The sequence below is a fragment of the Ipomoea nil genome, unplaced genomic scaffold (assembly GCF_001879475.1).
Source record: "Ipomoea nil cultivar Tokyo-kokei standard unplaced genomic scaffold, Asagao_1.1 scaffold3384, whole genome shotgun sequence".
NCBI lineage: Eukaryota > Viridiplantae > Streptophyta > Magnoliopsida > Solanales > Convolvulaceae > Ipomoea > Ipomoea nil.
The window spans coordinates 979,368-999,079 of NW_017619812.1; the positions used below are offsets into that span (position 1 = coordinate 979,368).

At 38.5% G+C, this 19,712-nt stretch overlaps 1 protein-coding gene across 1 annotated transcript; it reads right to left on the minus strand.

The window, feature by feature from the left end:
- Positions 1-5,331: 5,331 nt before the first annotated feature.
- Positions 5,332-6,840, minus strand: LOC109170972. Its single transcript, XM_019320107.1, has one exon. The coding sequence runs from the start codon at positions 6,838-6,840 to the stop codon at positions 5,332-5,334; it is 1,509 nt and encodes a 502-aa protein (XP_019175652.1).
- Between the last annotated feature and the right edge of the window lie 12,872 nt (positions 6,841-19,712).

The following is a 19,712-nucleotide window of genomic DNA, read 5'->3' on the forward strand; positions in this document are numbered from 1 at the left end:
TGAGAGATATATTTATGTATTATCTATGTTGGTGAGGTTTTGGAGGATACCATTTGGACTATGTCCTCTCGAGAGATATTTATGGACATTGCAGTCCCAGTACATGTAACGCGGCGTATTCCCACGTTACGAGGTTGGAAACTGCCCGCCAGGCTTGGAATCCTGGTCAGGGGGTGTGCACACTGAATGTTCAATACCTGATTCCACAGCGCGTGAACCACGAGATTGGTTCCGTAAACGGTAGGAGATATTGGGTCGGACTTACGTCGTTCCCGATGGGGCAATTCACGCTACGGTGAAACCCTGAGCCGTTTACGAGCGAAAAGAAAAGAAAGCGAGTCAAGAGAAAGAAAGCGAGTCAAGAGAGACTCAAGAGAAAGAAAGCGAGTCAAGAGAGACTCAAGAGAAAGAAAGCGAGTCAAGAGAGAGTCAAGAGAAAGAAAGCGAGTCAAGAGAGACTCAAGAGAAAGAAAGCGAGTCAAGAGAGAGTCAAGAGAAAAAAGCGAGTCAAGAGAGACTCAATAGTAAGAAAGAAAGAAAGAGACCTCCACAGAAAGTACTCTATTTTTACGAGTGTGCATGAGTATATATATATATATATATATATATATATATATATATATATATATATATATATATATATATATATTGTCGTACGAGATTGCATATAAGTATGAGTATATTGTTGCACGAGATGACATATGAGTATGAGTATATTGTTACACGAGATTGCATATGAGTATGAGTATATTGTTGCACGAGATTGCATATAAGTATGAATATATTGTTGCATGAGATTGCATATAAGTATGAGTATATTGTTGCACGAGAATGCATATGAGTATGAACATATTGTTGCAAGAGATTGCACATGAGTACGATTATAGCATTGTACGAGATTGCACATGAGTACGATTATAACATTGCACAAGATTGCATTTGATTAAAGTATCGCATGAAAGTACATAATGTGAACGTTGACTTTTAATCGTTTTGTTGTATTAGAAGTCTTGTTTATCAAATTATGAGATGAGAATATGAAAGCATGAGAATACCTGTTATATGGTGTATTAGCATGATCCTATCTGTAAGCATGAATTGCTTGATAACTTATTTGAGAAGTTATATGTTGATGAAACTAAGTGATCAGTCTTATATATATGAGCATGCCAGCTGATATTATAGGGTGCAAGCATCTAGAAAGTATGTGATAGATTTAAAGATGATTTGAGATGAGTTATTGTTGATAAAGAAATCAAATATTTCCGAGTAAATGCTAGAATGCTTTACAGGGTTGAGTGTGGTTATACTTAACTTCCTGCTAACGGGTGTTTTCCTATTTGTCTATGTGTTGCTTGCAAAACCCCTTTCAGGTGGACCCAGCAGTGTGAAGAAGTCGAGTTAGATTAGTTTCGTAGTTAGAGATGTCTAAAGTCTAGATTTATTGATGATCTTGTTTTGATGACTAGACATATTGACTCTATGTTCTTTGATGATGTTGTACACTATTTGGGGTGACGTTTTCCCCCTTACGTTTCCAGTATTTTATTTAAACACCAGATTTTTATCTTATTTCTAATAGTACCCTTTAGCCTGTGCAATCACAACGGAGGGGTGGTTATGGCGGTGACACTCCCACTATTTATCTTTTGGTTAATATTTCCGCTGCTTAGTTTATGTAAAAGATTGTTTAGGGTTATAATTAAGAGTTAGAAAAGTGGGGTGCTACAATCGACCTTGTTACTTCACATTGGACCGCAATGTCCGTTTCTTTCTTTACTTTCTCTTTTCTTCCGAAAGGACATAGTCCTAACGGGCCTCCAAATCCTCATATTACTCACACTAGATACATATAGATATAACTCATGCAATAACTTTACTTATGCACATAGCTTCTCAACAGCTTCTCTTTTATCACAAATTGGAAATCAAATATCATGCAACTTCTCAGTGCAAGTAGATAATGATTTTCGATAATAGATATAGATTTTTGAAAGAATACTTAGGCTTACTTAGAGCCACTTATGCACTTTAGTTTATGATATGCTAAATATACTCTTTACTATAAGAAATAACTCAAATTCTCTTTAAGTATAAGTCAAGCAAACAATATGCTACTTCATGCTTATCACTTTAATACTTAGCAAAACTTATTAGCAAACACTTAACAAATATTGATCATGCTCTTTGAACACAAAATAGACAACATGCTTTAATATTTCACTTTACTGGACAAATAGATTCATGCTCTGTACAACCAAACATCTCATATTCTTGGCAAAATTCTCAATAACTCACAATGGCTATTTAAACATGCTAATCAAGCAAACTTTGGCAAATAATGATCATGCTTCTCATTCAAATAGCTAAGTCTAAAAACTTCACATTTTCCTTGTCTGTAAATGCTACACAGTACATATCATTGACAATTCTCAATGCAAAAGCTACTGTAATTTACTCATTTCAACTCCAAATTCAACTAGTGCGTCGTAACAATCCCGAGTGTCCGAGCCTCAAGGGCCCGCGAGTCCCGGTACGAACGACACGTAGCTGAGCCACAAGGGGCCCGACCACTGCACTGTATTGGCCTGGCGGTGCTTGCAGTGGGGCTAGAGGAGCCCCGCCGCTTGGATCAACCAAGCGGTGGCCTAGGGCCACGACTCTAGTTGTGAACCGTGCCCTAGGGATGCTCCTTCATGGGGCTTGCCAACGGTCGCTGCCTAGGGCCGTTGGCTAACTCCGTGACTCCATCTGGTGCACACTGTCTGTGCACCAGTGGGGTTCATCTTCATCACATTTTCATCAATAAACTTTACTTCACAAAGTCTAAGTAAAGAGGTGGGAGTCCATGGGTTATACCTTTGGTGCCTCCTCTTCTTGTGTGGATCTCAGCCCCCTCTCTACTCAAAAACCTTCACTTCTTTCACCACCTAAACACCCCCAAGCAACCACAAAAGCTAGACCTAAGTATCTCAGAGATTGGGAAGTTAAAGGAAATAACTCAAGAAGCAAAGTGGTGGAATGATGAATGAAGGATAGCTTACTATGAATATTTTCTTCTATCAGACTTGGCTTGGAGAGGCAACGGAAATGAGATCAGAGAAGAATGAAGGAATAAGATGGGTTTTATAGGGTGCAAAACCCTAGGAAATTCGCTTATGATTGGTTGATGGCAAAATAGTAAATTTGGTTGATTCTATAATGTATCAAACACATGGATTTTGTGGTCTACCATGCTACATGGACCAAGGTCTAGAATCATAGTTTAAAATAGTTTTGGGGTCAAAATACATTTTTCCAAAAATTCTTTCTAGACAACCATTTAGTTTAGGTTTCTCAGATTCTCCCGGTTTCACTCAGATTGACTTTTGATTCAAAAACTTAGTATGCAATGTACCCGAAAATTTAGAATTTTAGAATTATAATAAGTCCCGGTGTTAAATTTATTCAAAAGTATCTCAAAATAATTTATTCAAACATCGATTTTATCTCAAAAAATTTTGATAGAGTGAAAAATGACTATTTTAAAATTTCTTAAAACCGAATTTATAAAATTAAATTTTGGGTTGTCGCAGTGGGGTAGCAGGTCAAATATTCCACAATAATATTGTGCTTGTTTCGCTGCATTAGTATGTTGGTATTTTCCATACACTGTGGCAGAAGGTACATTTAACAATCAAGAGCTCTCTGCGGAGTTATCGTGGGGTAGTGTTTAACTTATGAAATTACATTTTTTACTCCTAATTTTAACTATAAACAAATAGACAAGTTAACCGAGGATTAAATTAGGCAAAGATTACATAATTGAGGACTTAATTGGGTAAGACTGGTAATTAAGCACTAAATTGGTAATTACAGCATAGTCGAGGGACCATTTTGTTTATTAACTCTTAAAAAAATACTAAGGACCTTGTGGTTTAATGGTATCTGGTTGCTCCCCTAAGTGGGAGGTGATAGATTCGAGCCTTAGTGGAGGTGATTAGTAGTTTGGGTATCCCCTTCCTTTGTAATAAAAAAAAAAATGTACACTGAAATATTAGTTTTATAATGTTAGAAATTAGATTATTTAATAATAGATCCAGGCATTGTTTGGTAAGTGCAAATTTGCAAATTTTCATTACTGTAAGTGCGGAATAATAGCATCAGGAGGGACATCGTCCCAATACATAGTAATGTTCTGGTTAGAGATCAATGAAGCTAAAGTATGAGCAATAATATTTAAACGTCTCGGAATAAAACGAAACTGACATGAATTATATTGTGCCGTAAGCACTTGACACTCATGAACCACAATTCCAACATATGATCTGGGTTGCGAGCCAATTCTGGATAGATAGGATTGTAGGACCGAACAATCTGTGTGAATTGTAATTTTTGTTACTTGCCGATCTTTCAACCAAGATAAAATTAAATTTTGGGTTGTCGCAGTGGGGTAGCAGGTCAAATATTCCACAATAATATTGTGCTTGTTTCGCTGCATTAGTAAGTTGGTATTTTCCATACACTGTGGCAGAAGGTACATTTAACAATCAAGAGCTCTCTGCGGAGTTATCGTGGGGTAGTGTTTAACTTATGAAATTACATTTTTTACTCCTAATTTTAACTATAAACAAATAGACAAGTTAACCGAGGATTAAATTAGGCAAAGATTACATAATTGAGGACTTAATTGGGTAAGACTGGTAATTAAGCACTAAATTGGTAATTACAGCATAGTCGAGGGACCATTTTGTTTATTAACTCTTAAAAAAATACTAAGGACCTTGTGGTTTAATGGGGTAGCAGGTCAAATATTCCACAATAATATTGTGCTTGTTTCGCTGCATTAGTAAGTTGGTATTTTCCATACACTGTGGCAGAAGGTACATTTAACAATCAAGAGCTCTCTGCAGAGTTATCGTGGGGTAGTGTTTAACTTATGAAATTACATTTTTTACTCCTAATTTTAACTATAAACAAATAGACAAGTTAACCGAGGATTAAATTAGGCAAAGATTACATAATTGAGGACTTAATTGGGTAAGACTGGTAATTAAGCACTAAATTGGTAATTACAGCATAGTCGAGGGACCATTTTGTTTATTAACTCTTAAAAAAATACTAAGGACCTTGTGGTTTAATGGTATCTGGTTGCTCCCCTAAGTGGGAGGTGATAGGTTCGAGCCTTAGTGGAGGTGATTAGTAGTTTGGGTATCCCCTTCCTTTGTAATAAAAAAAAAATGTACACTGAAATATTAATTTTATAATGTTAGAAATTAGATTATTTAATAATAGATCCAGGCATTGTTTGGTAAGTGCAAATTTGCAAATGATCTGGGTTGCAAATTTTCATTACTGTAAGTGCGGAATAATAGCATCAGGAGGGACATCGTCCCAATACATAGTAATGTTCTGGTCAGAGACCAATGAAGCTAAAGTATGAGCAATAATATTTAAACGTCTCGGAATAAAATGAAACTGGCATGAATTATATTGTGCCGTAAGCACTTGACACTCATGAACCACAATTCCAACATATGATCTGGGTTGCGAGCCAATTCTGGATAGATAGGATTGTAGGACCGAACAATCTGTGTGAATTGTAATTTCTGTTACTTGCCGATCTTTCAACCAAGATAACGCCTCCATACAAGCTAGAGCTTCCGCTGTGATAGCATTTTCACAAAACGGAAGCCGACCACTCGTTTCCGCCACAAAGCATCCGCTCCCATCTAACATTACTGCCCCAAACGCTGCTGTCCGTGACATTTGGCTCCATGCCGCATCTACAAAGCAGGCTGGTCCTTGTGGAATGACGGCGTGACATTGCTGCTGTGCTGTTGGAGGCGTTGGTGACCGAGCCGCTACCCAGGCAGTGAGGGTTGCTTTGGCGCTGCACCATAACATCTTCGGCATCTTCATACTCCCCTCCCAAACTACTGAATTTCTTGCAATCCAAAGGTGATATAAAACTGCAACAATTTGAGTAAGATTCTCCTTTGTTAGCACAGTCATTGCATTCTGAAACCACTCAACAAAAGACCCCCCAACCACAGAAGATATATCAATACAAGATTCATTCCAAACTCGACAAGCATATTGACATTCTAATAAGCAATGCATAACATCCTCATTAAAATCAAGACACATAGGACATGCTAGAGACACATCAACTCTTCTAATCGCCAGGGCTGTTGTAGTTGGCAAAATACCACTTAAGGCTCTCCACAAGAAAGTTTTCCACCTTGGTGGCACATCCAATTTCCACAACGCATTCCATTTATTAAAACCAGTATTATTTTGTATTTCTCCTACAACTGCCCGGTAAGCACTTTTAACAGAGTATGATCCATTATGCTCCTTATACCAATACCATGTATCCTCATAATCCGGACAAACAGGCACCCTGCGGATTCTATTTACATCAATGGGGTCAAAAATATCATTCAAAATATCCAGGTCCCAGGTACGAGTATCCTGATCAATCAAACCTGATACTCTTGCCTCATAGATATTACCTGGTAAATCAGTATGAATCTTATAATCCAAGTCCAATAGCCAAGGATCCTTACCTATCAATGTTGTTTGTCCATTCCCAATTCTCCTCCTTATCCCTCCACATACAAGGTCATGGGCAGCCATAATACTTCTCCAACAATAACTTGGGCTATTTCCCACAATAGCATCTATAAAATTAGATTTAGGGAAATACCTTGCTTTATATACTTTTGTAACCAAAGATTCTGGCTTCGTAAGGAAACGCCATGCCTGCTTCCCCAGCATTGCAAGATTAAAGGCCTTTAGGTCCTTAAAACCCAGTCCCCCAGCTACTTTGGGCTTACTGAGACGATCCCAAGCCATCCAGCGAATACCTCCTCTGCCTACGCCCCCCTTCTCCCAATAATACCTATTCATAATCCTCTGAATCGCCACACAAAGTGAATTCGTTAGTAAAAAGACACCCATTGAAAAGGTAGGCATAGCCTGGGCTATCGTTTTCAATAGAATCTCCTTACCAGCTTGTGACAGCAACTTCTTATTCCAGGATCCCACCCTGTTGGTCCCGAAAGGGTGGCGAGAAGTCTAGAGGGGGGGGGGGGGATGAATAGACTTCTCTAACTTTTTCAAACTTCTTCTGCAAACAACACTTTGTAACTTCAACTCTAAGTAACTAGCATAAACAAGTATAACAACTTAGAGTGTGCACAGCGGAATTGTAACGGCAAAGTGTTATGCTTTAAATTGTGTCATGCTCAAATAGAGATTTTATACATGCATCACGTTAGAAACACTTAGTATAGATGTAGGATGATGTATATAAAATTTCACTTGAATGCAAACGAGGGAACTATCAAACCCAGACAGATAAAGATATGCAATAAACCGTAACGGGTTAGTTCACAAATAATATAGGCATGCACGAAATATATATGAGCAGTAAGTAAATAGAGAGAGAGATTTATAGTGGTTCAGAGGTGGTGTAATCCTCCTAGTCCACTCTTCTCCTTTGACTTCAAGGAGGAAATTCACTATTCTTCGATCACCCAGATACAATAGTGAATAAGTGCCCAACGACACTTCTCCGAGTGCTTCGCACAAAGCTACACTCCACCAAGGTTTTTCGCATGCTCCTCTTGTTACTCCGCCTTCCCGAGTACTTCGCACCAAGCTGTACTCCTACACCACGAGAACTACGCACAAAGCTACGCTCTCACCGGGTTTTCACAAGCTCCCCTTGTTACTCTGCCCGTCACAACCGAGTGCTACGCACAAAGCTACACTCCAACTGGGTTTTTCACTCTCCCTAGTTACTCTACCCCTTTTCTACACTCAGTAGAAGATTTACAATGAAATACAAAGATTTTTCTCTCACTCAGACTTGAATTTGATCGTGTATAGCTCAATATATCACTTGATGATTGATTGGATAATTTTCTTGTTCAAGTCGTGCTTGTCTTCAAGTCTGCTTGGGCAATTTATAGCAGATGAAAGCTATTTGCCCGTTGATCAACTTTCGATCTCGATCGTCCATTTTGAATTGTAGTTGATCAAATAATTTTGCCAACTTGGTCTGCAAAAAATCATTTCGTCGTCTGTCAGAAGATTTAAATAAATTTGCCGTTGCTCCTCTTTAATCTGACAAAGCTTTTTCTTTGGAATGGGTAGCCTCCAAATTTGAATTTCTCTGGCATGACTTTTGTTGAGTTATTGATCTGATGTGCCAAGTTGATCAAATAATTTATCTGCTGATTCTTGCTTGAGTAATAAAAAGATCTCCTTCGTATATCAGCTTCTTCTTCTCCTTCGACTTCTTCTGCAGAAACAGAGCTTCAAAATAATGTTTCTGTCTAATTCTATCATGATGTCATAGCTCCTTTTGATGAAGTCATGTCCCAATAGTATATCATGTTCCACCTTGTATCATGGACCATATATATCATGTTAGCTATCATGTTCCACCTTGCATCATGGACCATGTATATCATGTTCCACCTTGTATCATGGACCATATATATCATGTTCCATCTAGCTATCATGTTCCACCTTGTATCATGGACCATGTATATCATGAAATCATAAAATCAATTCGGGTGGGAATCGAACTGTGGACCATTTACTTTGCTTGGCAAGGCTTCTTCCATCTCGGTTGGGTATCCAATTGATACAATCCAAGACTTAAATTCTTTTGACTTATTTCCTCCACGTGTTCTCCACTAGCTTTATCACATCGTGATGTCATTACCCGATAGTTCTCAACTATCACGATATTACTATCATGATGACATCATCTCCTGATATTGCTACTTCACGATAGCAATTCATCTTTACACCAAAATTGCTTTAAATGAGAATCAAACCGTGGATCATTTCGTATTAGGCATGCTTCAACAAGTCTTCTATCATCTCGTCCATCTCAACCTTTGGTGACTTGATGCTTCATAAATCTGTTAAGCTATGATCTCGTTTTCATTTATTCTTCCTTCAAACTGCTTTCACGTAGACTTCATGTAGGCTTCATGGCAGTGGTGCACTATACTTTGTGAACCAGAACTGACTCCAATAAAATAAAATTGGGGTCTACAAAATACATTTGGCTCATCAAAACTTATACAATATATTCCTAACAATTTCCCCCTTTTTGATGATGCCGAAACTTATACCCAAGTCATTTGGCTATGTCAAATTTTTTGAAAAATAATCTTTCTGTCCAATTTTATTGCGACTAGCCATTTGACGGGTTTAACACATTTAAGACCTAGAGATTTTAATTTTGGACGGTCCTAAACGTATATTGAGACTATAACGCGGGGTTGCGTATTGATTTTTATCTTTTAATTTTTCTTCCCCCTTTCAATTTTATTTTCTCAATTATACGCCTCACATGCAATTACTAAGTCCAATTTAAAATCTTGAGACTTTAAAGCAATTAACATACTAGACAAAGTAAAGAAATAAACCATATGCTAGCAATTTATATAATGTTCCAAAAAGCATAATTCGAACAAGCTAGCTATTATGTACACCAAAAAATTTGAGGCTTCAAAATTTTACCTCTTGCCAATTAAGGCATTCACGTGTGCCCTTAATTCCTTGAAGTCTCGTTTCTTTCCTTCGGGTTGGTATGGTGCGGTGACTTGCTCGGTAACATAATTTCCATAAGCTTCTTGAACATTGTCACCCCGTAACACTCCGGCTTGGTACCAAGCAACGCATTCTTCAAAAGATCTTCCATCTACCATTTCGTTGCTTGTGTGCCCAAAGAATGTCTCCAACTCTCGTATAAGCTTCAACTTGTTTTCTTCATAAATTGATCTTGAAGGTGTTGATCTTTGGCATTCTTGTTGGCTAGGAAAATCCATGCTTTGAGGGGTCATCAAATAATCCATTATTCTCCTTTTTTCTCGGCCTTGAGCTCTCGGTGTGGGTGTTACTCCTCTTGGTGCCCCTGGAGGTCTAACAAGCTCAACTAGTGGTCGTTGTGATGACGGTCCAATCAAATGGTTCACCAAATGACTTGGAGCTCCTCTAGCTCTTTCCCCCTTTTCGGCAGCATCCACATAATGTTGGAAACTCGCCGAAGATTTGTCTTGGCTCTTTTGGACTCCAATTAAAAGATCATTGATCACGCCAACTTGATGTAGTAGAGCCTTCAATTGGTTCTCTACCAATCGTAGCCTCGATTCACACTCCGTTCCTTTCTTTCCTAAGTCAAGGAACATCTTCAAGACTTCCCTATTACGCTCTTCTTGCTTAGTAGACATTGTGGCCATATCACCTTGGATTGATCCTTGTCCAAGTAACAAGGATTCGGCCCTTTCATATGCTTCTTTGTGAAAGTCATCTAATTTGGTATCAACATTACCAAATTGATTTTGGACTTTCTCAAACTCTTGAAAGACATCTCTTCTCAACTCTTGAATTTCTTTTCGTACATCCCCAATAATGTTTTCTTTCAAAGCATTAATATCAATGGGAGTAGAATGTACCTCCTTGTGTGTCTCATGTGGATGTCTCGGCAGTGTGGTGTTATCCGGCTCCGGTGCTTCCACATGTGGTGTATCTTCAAGACATAAGGGCTCATCATGAGTGGGAATGAATGGTTCGGCAGTGGCAATAGGAATCGGTTCGGCACGGTTTAGTGGCAAAGGTGACACTTCAATTTGTTGCACATTTTCTTGTTCCTCCATTCGGCTTTCATCATCAACATTTGTTTCCAAATTTTCATTCACCGAATTCGTCACATCCGTAGCCATGTGGGGTGAAATAGCATCAAAACTAAGGTTGTCATCCCCTATATTCGAAGGAAATGGGTCTAATTCTTGCAAGCTTCCACCTTCGGTCTCCTTCAAATGTGATGCTTCCCCATGTGTGCCGTGCACTTCTTCTCTAGAAATGACCAATGCTCGGGCAATATCATCACGAGCAAATCCATCTATTGTCTCAACGACATCTTCGGGAACTTCTTGAGCCACTTCCTTGCCCCGACTAATGGCAACTTTCTTAACAAAGCACTCATTAATCACCGAAAGCCTAGTTGCGGTAGCAAGATTTCTTGTTCCAATCCATGTTAGAGCAAACTCTTCCAACTCTAGAGTATCCGGTCCTATTGTTGTAGCAACCGAATTATGATCACTTAGTCTCCAATTTCTCCAAACTTTCACACGTTCATACTCCTTCAACAACTCACTACTTGCCCCATAAGTTGGAATGTCATCTACACTCCCAACTTTACTTGGAATTGTCTCCTCTTCATTCGGGTTTGGGGTGTGGGTTACGGGTATGGGTATGGTAACAAATTGATTGCTACAAGCATCATCACTACCCCTTCCATGAGTATTGGATTCCCCGTGACTAGTAGCTCGGTTAGAAGGAGGTTTTTTGGCTAAGGAATAGGTTGATGCATTTGCCGGTTTTCGTTTTCGGATATTGGCTAGGGAAGGATAAACCGGGATTGGGGTTCGAAAAAGGTAATTTTGGTTTTGTATGGGTTTTGGTTTGGATAGGGCAACACCTTTCAACTTCAACAACTCCCCAACAACAAAACCATATCCAATATCATTAGGAAACCATCCATTCACCAATGGTTTTGCTAGGCCAATTTGATCAACTATTCGGCCATATATAAACCGTCCCCAATCTACGGCAACAACATTCACAATGGCATGCATCAAAGGCAAATTTTTCTTAGTAAAATAATTCCTACTAGAATATTTGCACTCAATAGTTTTATGCACTATATCAAGTAGCATTCCATATTCGTGCTTCAACATAACCTTAAAGCCATTAGTACACGTCTCGACTTGTGTGGTTTCGTGTCTAATTTCACTCCAAAAATCATTTAAATCAAAGCCGTGATCTTCCACTTTCAACAATTTTTCTTCCAATCCAAAATGAGCTCTCACATCATCTAACACAATTTTTAACACAACACCTCCAACAGTAGAATTTATAATACCATGTTCGACAAATGCATGTCTATAAAATTCTACTACTTCATTCAAATAGAAACCATCATACTTGAAAGAGCAAAATTTCAATAACCCACTACTTTCAAGAGAGGTTAAGATTTTTACCCCCAAGTCTTGGTTTTGGATGAACTTGTTGTAGTCCTCAAGGTCCATGATCATCCCTCGAATCACCCGAGTGAGTTTCCTCGATCCTTCTGCTCCAATTGGGTTTTGAGCTCCTTCCATCTTGATAGAACAAAAATTAGGATAAATTTTGAGATGGGTTTTCGGGTGGGGTTTCGGCAGTCCAAAAAAATGGGTAGAAGGAAATGGGTTTTTGGTTGTGAGAGGTTTCAAGGACAATGGTGAGGGTGGGTAATGGGTATTTGGGTGTAGAATGGATTTTTGTGGGAAATTTGGGATGGGTTTGATTGAATTGAGAGATTTTCAAGTTTTGCTTCTTCTTCTTGCATGCGTCGGTGGTGAGAGAGGGAGGAAGAAGAAGATGGACTTCTTTCTTCTTTGTCTCTTGGAGGCAAAATAAATGCCTAGCAAAATTACCATTTTGCCCTTTAGTGGATAGAAAGAGATTGTAGAACAATTGAGGGCAACTTCGAACTTTCACTGATTTAAATTTACCAACTCAGATTTTAATACTCCATTTGTGGGTACATAGCGCCAAAAATTAAGCTTTTAATTCGCTGCCACCTGTAGATGTTCATGGAGCAAAAATTTCTTCGACACAAAATTGTTAGAGCAATAAATCTATTCATGCTAACAATTTAATTTCGACATCTGATAAATCTGAGAATTAAAATTGATTGTCCAATAAAATCAATTTAAACAGATAAGATCAAAAATGATGCTAGATACATTTAATTTTAAAAAGAATCACATCAATTTGACTTAAGCAGGTGAAAATTAAAATTAAAGCTGATGACCATTCAGACTGACAACTCAATTTGCATGTACTGTTATTAACTTTTAGCATAGCTTAGCAGTAGGTCATTCCCCCTAAGTCATATAATCCCTTACTATCATGATGCATTCCCCCTAACTTTAATATTCCTTTTAGCAATTAAAAACAAATAACCAATTTCTACGTACCTAAGTTCGTAAGATAAAATTACTAACATGTACACAAATAAATTGTAACACATTAATTAAATTAAATCACGTTGAACACATAGGTAACAAATTTCATGCAAATCACGTACATAAATTTTTCGAATTTAAAAGTTTCGAAATACTTAGCTCATTTCGATCATTCCCATGCCTTAGAGTTGCAAAACGAGATTCACACAACGGTTTTGTGAGAATGTAGGCAATTTGATTTTTTGTGGGAACATGATCGATCTTCAAATCTTTCTTCTCGACGTGGTCTCGTATAAAGTGATGTCGGATGTCGATGTGTTTGGTTCGCGAGTGGAGCACAGGATTTTGGGTTATTGCAATTGCGCTAGTATTATCACATAAAATACTAACATTTTTGCATTTAATCCCATAATCCAACAATTGTTGCTTCATCCACAAAATTTGTGCACAACAACTCCCAGCTGCAATATATTCGGCCTCGGCAGTGCTCGTAGCTATGGAGTTTTGTTTCTTGCTGAACCAAGAGACCAATCTTCCCCCTAAGAAATGGCATGTCCCTGAGGTACTTTTTCGGTCTATTTTACACCCTGCAAAATCTGCATCTGAATAACCAGTTAGTGTAAAATCTCCTTCTTTGGGATACCATAATCCCACATTGATTGTTCCTTTGAGATATCGAATTATCTTCTTGGTTGCAATCAAATGACTTTCTTTGGGCTTTGATTGGAATCTTGCACATACGCCAACCGAGTAGGATATGTCCGGTCTGCTTGCGGTTAAGTATAGTAACGATCCAATCATCCCTCGATACATCGTTGAATCGACGTCTTTTCCTTCATCATCTTTATCCAATTTTTGAGATGTACTCATGGGAATTTTGACTGAAGATTTTCCATCTATGCCAAACTTCTTGATAAGATCTCTTGTGTACTTTGCTTGATTTATGAAAATTCCTTCTTCAAGTTGCTTGACTTGCAGTCCCAAAAAGTAATTTAATTCTCCCATCATACTCATCTCGGACCTGTTCTGCATGAGCTTAGAAAATTTCTCACATAAAGATTTATCAGTACTTCCAAAGATAATATCATCAACATAAATTTGTACTAATAAAATGTGATTATTTTCTCGAATTCTAAAGAGGGTTTTATCGACTAGACCTTTGGTGAATCCACAACTAATTAAGAACATTGACAAGGTGTCGTACCAAGCTCGCGGAGCTTGTTTTAACCCATACAATGCCTTCTTTAATTTGTAGACTTGATCACCAACGTCTTTTACCTCAAAACCGGGTGGTTGTTCGATGTAAACTTCTTCTTCAAGTAAGCCATTAAGAAATGCGCTCTTTACGTCCATTTGATATACGATGAAATTCTTGTGTGCTGCGTATGCTAGGAATATCCGGATTGCTTCGAGTCGTGCGACGGGGGCGAATGTCTCATCAAAATCAATGCCTTCTTCTTGTGAATACCCCTTTGCGACTAATCTTGCTTTATTCCTAACAATGACGCCATCTTCGTTCGCTTTGTTCCTAAAGACCCATTTGGTGCCGATTACATTTTGGTGCGTTGGTCTTGGAACAAGTTTCCATACGTCATTGCGCTTGAATTGATCTAATTCCTCTTGCATGGCATCTATCCAACTTGGATCGGCTAATGCTTCGTCAATTTCCTTTGGCTCCAGTTGTGATAGAAAGCATGAGAACATTGCATCTTGTTGTTGATTCCTAGTAGATGATCGCGTCTTTACTCCGTCACTTGGATTTCCAATGACTAAGTCATGTGTGTGACTTCTTAGCCATTTTCGATTTGGTTGGAAACTTGTTGGATTCTCAGAGTTTCCTTCTTGTTGGAATACTTGTTGTGATTCCTCTTGTTGTGAATTGTTGACGGGTGCATCTTCGGGTTCATCTATTGGAGTTCCTTCTATTTCGGGTGCAACTTCGGTTGTAGGTGTGCGTGCCATTTCGGGTATCACATTGGATATTGCCTCAATTTGGTAAGTACCCATATCACTTGATTCTTCTACTTCCTGCAACACATTATCTTCCAACATATCGTTAGAAATAATTGAATCACGATTACCTTCACCTTCTTTGCCATTTTTGTCGTGATTTTCATCAAACACAACGTGAATCGATTCTTCTACCACCATGGTTGATTTGTTGAATATTCTATACGCCTTGCTGGTGGATGAATATCCTAAGAATGTTCCTTCGTTTGCACGTTCGTCAAAAGTCTTTAGTTGGGACTTTCCATTAACAAGTACAAAACATTTACAACCAAATGTATGAAAGTAGGTGAGATTGGGTTTTCTCCCTTTCCATAATTCATATGGTGTTTTGTTATAAGACTTGTGGATTAGACTTCGATTTTGAGTATAGCACGCCGTATTGATTGCTTCTGCCCAAAATCTCTTTGGTAGTCCGGCGGCTGATATCATGACTCGTGCGGCTTCCTTCAGTGTTCGATTTCTTCTTTCAGCTACACCATTTTGTTGCGGCGTTCGTGCGGCAGATAATTGATGTAAAATTCCTTGTGAATTGCAGTAAGATTGAATTACTCCGTTTACGAACTCTGTTCCCCGATCAGTTCGAATTGTTGCAATCTTCATATCTTTTTCGACTTGTAGCAGCTTTAATAGCTCTGGCAACTTTGATAAGACTTCATCCTTTTTCTTGATGAATATTGTCCATGTGTACCTAGAAAAATCATCAACAACAACCAAAGTGTATTTCTTACCACTTATACTTACTGGGTCTACTGGACCAAATAAATCCATGTGCAGTAGACTTAAGGGTCTTGATGTTGACTCTTGAGCTTTGGATTTGAATGATGCTTTGATTTGTTTTCCTTTTTGGCATGCGTCACATATTTGATCTTTCTTGAACACAATATTGGGTAGTCCTTCGACTAACTTCTTTTTGGCAAGCTTGTTGATGGTTTTGAAATTCAAATGATTTAGCCTTCTGTGCCATTCCCAACTAGCTTCATTCGAATTATTTGCCATCAAGCATACAGAATCTTTTGTTGTACTCCAATCTACAACATACATGTTTTTCTTTCTTGATCCGGCTAGTACGACTTCTTTCGTGGATTCGTCTTTGACTTGACATTTGCCTTTGTAGATTTCTACGAGATATCCTTTGTCGCAAAATTGACTTGTACTAAACAAGTTAAATTTTAATCCTTCGACATAAGATACGTCATCAATTCGTACACCATTTTTCACAATTGCGCCGGTTCCTTTTGTCATTCCATATCGATCGTTTCCACCGAAAACTACTTTTGGTCCTTCGATACTTTTGAACTCAACTAGACTAGCTTTATTGCCGGTCATATGTCGAGAGCAACCGCTATCGAAATACCAAACTTCCTGCAAAAAAGATTAATTTCTTTTAGGTACCCATACTTGTTTGGGTCCTTTTGTGTTAGTAATTTTTGGCATCCAAATCCACCTAGATCCCACTGATCCAAGAGTAGGTGATTTGTAACCATTAAAAACTTTATAATCATAACACACTTTCGAATAATGATTCGGTGCGGGTTGGGAAGCTGATAGTTGCTTGATTCTATGAAATAGAGCAAATCTGGACTTGGTCCATGGTTTGATTTCAAGCGACCAATCTTCTTCTGAGGGATATAATCTCCCAGCCCCAATTCTCGGAATTCTTCCCATATTCCTATGAGGTTTTATTGCACTAGACTCGTTGGTTCTCCTTTGAGATACAAATTTTTGCCTTTTAAAATTTTGTTGTCTTGCCATGATATCATTGTGTTGATTCGGCCTTGCAACAATTTTCTGGGCATTAATTTTGTTTCCAACTCCTTGTCTCATTGTGCTATGTTGACTTTTCACAAATTTTACCACTGGAACTTTATTAATTAAAGTAGTAGTAGAATTAGTCAACTTTTGAGGGGTTTTAGAACATGATGGATCGTAGCCTAGTCCGGCTTTATCTCCAGCGGGTTTTTGCATGTTCACCATTTTATCCATTATTTTAGATGAATGCGTAAATGATGCGATTACTTCCCGAAGGTTATGTTCTCTAACCTCTCTAGCTTTGCACTCTTCTTGAAGTCGAACATTTTCGGCTTTCAAATTACTCATTTCATTTAGAGCATTTTGCAATTTTTGTGGCATTTCTTCCTTTTCAAGAATTAACGTATTATTGCGCTCTTTGATTTGAGTATGAGTGGCCATGACTTTTTGACAATCTTCCATAAGACTTTGAAAAGATTTTTGAGTCTCGAAAGAGGTGTCAACGGAACTAAAGGAACTAAAAGAACTAGAAGATACCTCTTCGTCGGTTTCACGCGCCATATAGCATTCCTCATGTTCGGATGTTTTGCCCATTAGACATAGTAGCGCCGTATCTTCTTGTGATGAATCACTCTCGTCACTAGATGATTCTTCGGATTCACTTGCTTCTAAAGGATCGCTTATTAGTGCCTTTCGTTTGTCCTTTTTGAATTTCTTCTCTTTCGACTTGTACTCAACCTGTGGAGAGTTAGAAGTATTCGAATTTTTGTTCACCTTGGGATGTGGACATTCGGCCATAAAATGTCCAGGCTTTCTACAATTGTAACACACATTTGTGTTATCTTCGACTGTTTCCCTTCTTGATCTTCTATTCTCTCGAAAAGAATTTCCTTGTGGTGATCCTTTGTTCTTTCGCATGAATTTCTTGAATTTCCTAACAAATAAGGAAAATTGTTCGTCAGATAAAAAATCATTATTTACGACTGACCTTGATGTAGACGGTTGATCGGCCATTAATGTGGATGTTCGTTCATCGCGTTCTTCTTCAACTCGTGTCTTCATCTCGAACTCATACGCCTTTAGATCACTAAAGAGTTTATCCGTAGATAATGTCCTTAGATCTCTATGATCGCGCATTGCGGTCACCTTCATATCCCAATTTGTAGGTAGTCCGCGTAACACTTTGAGCGATATTTCCTTCTGGGTAATGGTCTTTCCCAGATCCGTGATTTCTCCAAGTATTTTGATCAATCGAGCTTCCATGTCGGTGATGCTTTCGTTCGGTAGCATTTTGAAATCTTCGAACCTCTTCATGGCGATGGTTAGTTTGTTGTCTTTTTCTTGTTCGTCGCCTTCACCGATGCTTATGAGCGTGTCCCATATTTCTTTTGCCGTGGTGCACTTTCGAATTTTTGGGAATATGGTGTCATCGACGGTTTTGAACAAAATGTCCTTGGCAATATTGTCCGGGTTATTTCGTCCTCTATCTTCCTTTGTCCACTCCATTTTTGGCTTTGGAATATATCGTGGAGCATTTGGATCTCGTGGGGTAGCGGTATTAGCTTCCATAATTTGGATAGGGCCATTTGTGATGACTTCCCACATTTCATCATTTAAAGCAGATAAGTGCACCTGCATACGTATTTTCCAATCATCAAATTTATCAAGTGAGAAAAGCAAATTTTGAGCAGGAACCATATTTCTCTTCATTTTGAAGTTTTCGAGATCTGTCTAGCAGTCAAGAAATGACTCAAATAGACAACCGCTCTGATACCACTTGTTGGTCCCGAAAGGGTGGCGAGAAGTCTAGAGGGGGGGGGGGGGGGTGAATAGACTTCTCTAACTTTTTCAAACTTCTTCTGCAAACAACACTTTGTAACTTCAACTCTAAGTAACAAGCATAAACAAGTATAACAACTTAGAGTGTGCACAGCGGAATTGTAACGGCAAAGTGTTATGCTTTAAATTGTGTCGTGCTCAAATAGAGATTTTATACATGCATCACGTTAGAAACACTTAGTATAGATGTAGGATGATGTATATAAAATTTCACTTGCATGCAAACAAGGGAACTATCAAACCCAGACAGATAAAGATACGCAATAAACCGTAACGGGTTAGTTCACAAATAATATAGGCATGCACGAAATATATATGAGCAGTAAGTAAATAGAGAGAGAGATTTATAGTGGTTCAAAGGTGGTGTAATCCTCCTAGTCCACTCTTCTCCTTTCACTTCAAGGAGGAAATTCACTATTCTTCGATCACCCAGATACAATAGTGAATAAGTGCCAAACGACACTTCTCCGAGTGCTTCGCACAAAGCTACACTCCACCAAGGTTTTTCGCAAGCTCCTCTTGTTACTCCGCCATCCCGAGTACTTCGCACCAAGCTGTACTCCTACACCACGAGAACTACGCACAAAGCTACGCTCTCACCGGGTTTTCACAAGCTCCCCTTGTTACTCTGCCCGTCACAACCGAGTGCTACGCACAAAGCTACACTCCAACTGGGTTTTTCACTCTCCCTAGTTACTCTACCTCTTTTCTACACTCAGTAGAAGATTTACAATGAAATACAAAGATCTTTCTCTCACTCAGACTTGAATTTGATCGTGTATAGCTCAATATATCACTTGATGATTGATTGGATAATTTTCTTGTTCAAGTCGTGCTTGTCTTCAAGTCTGCTTGGGCAATTTATAGCAGATGAAAGCTATTTGCCCGTTGATCAACTTTCGATCTCGATCGTCCATTTTGAATTGTAGTTGATCAAATAATTTTGCCAACTTGGTCTGCAAAAAATCATTTCGCCGTCTGTCAGAAGATTTAAATAAATTTGCCGTTGCTCTTCTTTAATCTGACAAAGCTTTTTCTTTGGAATGGGTAGCCTCCAAATTTGAATTTCTCTGGCATGACTTTTGTTGAGTT

Excerpts from the sequence above, each read along its gene's own strand:
- LOC109170972 (XM_019320107.1), bottom strand. The coding sequence starts at position 6,840 with ATGGCTTGGGATCGTCTCAGTAAGCCCAAAGTAGCTGGGGGACTGGGT.